Raw genomic sequence first — 4,534 nt, 5'->3', positions numbered from 1 at the left:
GGGCAGTGTCTTACATTCTTGTTGTGCCGTGCTCTTGAGGAATTGACCAAAGACTCAATTAAGTCTCGGCTTTTTCTGTCAATGTTGGAGAAGATGTTGTTGGTTTCGGTGCTATGTGACGGGGCAAACAACCTTTTATTTGTATTTTTATTAAAGACGTGTGTATAGTATTGTTGGCCATAAAATCAACCAAATACGCAAAGTGCTTGAGGCCCCTACATTTCTGGCTTCTGAAATTTCAGCCAGACTGTTTTAAAATCCTGAAATTGAATTCATCGGATGTCATAATCAATCTTCAATTCTTATTCTCTCCTGAGTATCTACTACTTTTGTGAGACATAAAGTCAAGAATATTCTAAGGAAACTTCATCACAACTTCGAGAGCAAAATAAGAAAAATGCCCGGGGTGGACACACGTTGGCAAGAGCGATGTGCCAGGTATTTCTCCTCTATGCACGAAGCTGCACCTCACTACCAGGAAACGAAGAAGAGGAAAAAAGACCGTGTGAGGAAAAAGGACTTGTTTTCATTACCCAAAGAACCTCACCCATACCGTGTGACATTTTCAAGGAAAACTCAGCCTTGTAAAGGCGGTGTGAAATGGCTCAGTGGTTTAGATCTGCACGGCACCTCAATGCTTCTGAGGACCCGCTCCTATTTTTATTTCATTTTTTGGGTTTTGATCTCTTTAGCGGCGTGTGTTGGGTTTGGTGTGATGGTTTTCTTCTTAGTTAGGGAATATCAGGATTCTGATAAGATATTCAAGGTGAATGTGTCGGACACATACGAGAATGCCAGTCCTCTCAGCCTGACGGTGTGCAATACCAACATGCTGAAAAAATCTACGTTGGACAACAGAACAAGATTCTATGACCTACTACTTTTAGATATAGATAAAGTAGTTAACAATTCTAAAACTCGCCTAAGTACTCCAGGAAAGAGCCTAGCGGTTCTGCTTGACAATACGAAACTGAAAAATTTCTCCGACAGCCTGAACTATAATGAGGCTAGTCTGATCTTTGATGACTTGCAGAGAGAGTTTGAGGTATACAGTGGTATGCAGTCGGACACAGACTGGGCATATGTAGCCAGCAGAGGCCTCCTGGAAACAGCGGAACTTTTCCCGCCCGCATTTCGGCTGACGCGAAGTGAATTAAATGAATTAGGACACAGCATGGAAACTGGGATCATTGAGTGCACAAAGAACGGACGGTCGTGCCAGGCTGGGTAGGTTGCAGTTTTCAGAGTTGGTCCTTTGGTTGTTGAAGTGGATGTTTAAGTTTATTCGAATTATTGCGTGAAGGCTGCACATTTTGAAAAAAAACCATGAAAGCTTACACTCCCTCCTCCCCCTCACTTCCCTTCTCAGTAGCCCATTTTAGAGGCCCTATACACGCAATTCTGCCCCTGGGTCTTGTCCCGAAACTCCAAAACTGTCAAAAATCGCTATGTATATGACGAAAATTTTATGAGGTTGGCGTGAGGCGTCGAGCGAATACAGAAATATAGACAACTGCGCTAAATATTTTAAAATCAACCAGGGGTTGAGTGGCTAAGCATATTTGACTTCAAAGTCCTTATTAAAAACTACGCCAGTTTGATGTTTAATAAAATACTGCATGTAAAAAAAAAAAACCGTTCTGTTCCAATTGTGTAAAGTGTAAACTAACCAGAACCCATGGGGAAATCCTCATGCATGGCTGCTGGAGCTGGTGTTGCTGCTGCTGCTGCTGTGTGTGTGTGTGTGTGTGTGTGTGTGTGTGTGTGTGTGTGTGTGTGTGTGTGTTAGAAAAAACAAATTTCAAAGCGAGTTCGAAGCAAGGCTCATTGCTCGGCTTGCGTTCATTGTCTCGTGAGTGTGTGGACCGCCTTGCAGCATAAACGTTTCCAATATTACGCTATGAACACTATTCTTAATTCACCCTTGCTTTCACCCTTGCGCCGACCGTGAATCTTTTTTCTGGCTATGATTACGACAATCATTATGCTCTTGTGCTGCTAGTCTTTCAGACCCACGTAGGGTGTTTTTGAAAGGGCATTGACACTAGACTATTGTATCGTCTCGGGCACCACGAAGACAGGTAGGGGTTACCGTCAACATACCTACCGGTTCGCTCAAAGAAAACATTCATGCACATGTGTCTGTGGTGTAGCGGTTAGGCGCTTTGCTGGCGTAGCCGGTCTGAGTTCAATTCCCGATTGAGCTGATTTTTATTAAGTATTTCAGGGCTTTCTGCTGCAATGTTGCATCCCTCTAAGCTCAGGAAAGCCGTGACAGGCAGGGTCGAAGCCCGCCTCTTAAATAATCTAAATTGTCTCGACGTAAAACATTTACAAAAAAATTGTGTTATGGGAAATTCAGGTTGACAAATTTCGCACTATTAACGACCCAGTGCACACTTTCTCGATGCGCTGCCACCATTTTCAATGACTGCAATTTCTGCACGTTTTTATAAATAGTATGCTTCCACAGTTTTCTAGTAATCAATTATTTAATCATCAACACGGATTTTAACACTATCCCTTGGTTTACAACAAGTAACGATGTGGGCTTAAGTACGACTTTGATTAAAAATCGTTAAAAAAATGTCAAATTACTTTGAATGTCTTACTATTAAGTAAATGCTTGTTTTATTCAAAATTGTTTTAAAACATCTGCAGAGAACTGACGTACAGCCAGAGTCGTCTTCTTGGGAATTGTGCAACAATACATTTATCTCTCGGGGGATCTTGGTTTGGTGAGCTCTAAATTAGTGTCTTTTAAATATTATGTGTAGACACGTATTCATGTTCAAAATATGTGTGTGTGTAAGTATATGTATGTATGTGTGTGTGTGTGTATATATATATATATATATATATATATATATATATATATATGTATATATGTGTGTGTGTGTGTGTGTGTGTGTGTGTGTGTGTGTGTGTGTGTGTGTGTGTGTTTGCCTTGGAGTTCAGGAATTTAAGTTGTATGCCCTGTACCTTTTTTGTTTAAGAAATAAGAGCCTGAAAATTCCTTTTTATGGTCATAATATATTGCCCAAATTATAATAACCCACAGTGACCCTTCTTTAGCACCTTAGTCTTAGATGAGATTTTAAGGAGTAACAGTGGAAAAAACCCCGGTATATTTACAATGCATATTTATGAAATAAAGATGATAAATAGCGTGGGAATGAGATTGTGCTCACATTTCAGCGCAACAAAAGCTACCACCCATTGAATCAAGGAAAGATTATTTAAAAAATTTTTTTTTTGGTCATTTGTTTCACAAATCTGATTATAATATAAGAGTGGAATATTGTTATTGGGGAAAATGACTCGTTTCAAAACCAACATTTAGAGGAACAAATTCACCGAAAACGCAAACAATAATGATGCTAAAAGGCAGTCTTGTTCCATTTCAGTATTATTCCAAACATTCACTTAGAAGATAACAGGACGATTCTCTGTTGTCGTTGATATGATTTATCGAAAGCTCTCTTTGTAATGCAAACAAATGAAATTGCCATTCACGACTTTGGCATTTCCACGGCAACGATGCACCAACGTATGTGAAGAAAGGACTTAAGATTCTTTACCAGCACAGTCTATATCCATATGACTCTGGAACAAATACTACCCTGATGTTAAAATAGATAATATACTCATGCCCTCCACTCTCGACCTCCCCCATAGCTCTAAGTCCATATTATAATAAATACGACTGAGAATAAAACCACTCAAAGTAAACAACACTTAGCATATACAACGCTTAAAATGTATAACACTTATGATAAATAACACTTTAACCCCTTCTCCCAAAAAACAAACAAACAAACAAAAAACAAAACAAAACAAATCAATTATAAAAAAAAAACATCCCCCAGAAAATAACACCAACATTGTATTGCTCACGTCCGCAGAATCGCTCACCTTAACGGTGGACGTGGAGCCAGAGGAGTACCTTGACCTTGTGTCCCCGCCCCCCTCTGTGAGAGCTCTGCTGACCACCTCCACGTCACTCAGACACGCCTCCTCTGTGACCGAGTCCTATGTAGCCGTTCCGGGCTCGGAGCTGGATCTGCAGGTTATTAAGGTAACACCGGCAGTGTCAACTTAGCAGCAATACTTACTGAAAATGTCAACATAAATTAAAACAGTAGTAATATCAGTACGCTGAAACCAAGAGAAGCCCGCACGCTGCACGCACCCAAAAGTGGAAATTAAGCTTTTAAATGCTCATAAGGTAAAAATTGGTCTCATTGGCCATAGCAGAAGCGACAAGTTATCTTAAACCTACTTTTGTATATTTCTCTTTTAGAAACATCGACTGAAAAGTCATCGGTCATCGCCACACATTGACAGACGGATTTGACATTATATAATAATATAGTGTCAAGCGCATAGAGCCTGCTGTTGAACGGGGATATGCGCTATACAAATGCTATCTATTATTAATAATATCATAAACATAGCAAAACAATTTCAAAAACTAAAACTAAAACAACATTGTAACAGCTACAGCTTCAGAGGCACTGAGAGAAAAAGCAGT

At 39.8% G+C, this 4,534-nt stretch overlaps 1 protein-coding gene across 1 annotated transcript in view; it reads left to right on the top strand.

Moving 5' to 3' along the window:
- Positions 1 to 397: 397 nt before the first annotated feature.
- LOC101853999 overlaps positions 398 to 4,534 on the top strand; it is a 19,987-nt gene continuing 15,850 nt past the window's right edge. The window contains exons 1-3 of the mRNA XM_035973982.1: positions 398 to 1,227; positions 2,662 to 2,738; positions 3,906 to 4,078. Of these exons, the coding sequence (XP_035829875.1) occupies positions 398 to 1,227; positions 2,662 to 2,738; positions 3,906 to 4,078 (1,080 nt within the window). The remainder of the gene's footprint in view (positions 1,228 to 2,661; positions 2,739 to 3,905; positions 4,079 to 4,534) is intronic.

The sequence above is a fragment of the Aplysia californica genome, unplaced genomic scaffold, assembly GCF_000002075.1.
Source record: "Aplysia californica isolate F4 #8 unplaced genomic scaffold, AplCal3.0 scaffold00039, whole genome shotgun sequence".
Classification (NCBI taxonomy): domain Eukaryota; kingdom Metazoa; phylum Mollusca; class Gastropoda; order Aplysiida; family Aplysiidae; genus Aplysia; species Aplysia californica.
Note: the sequence above shows the minus strand (reverse complement) of the source record. Positions and strands in the feature narration are given on the sequence as shown.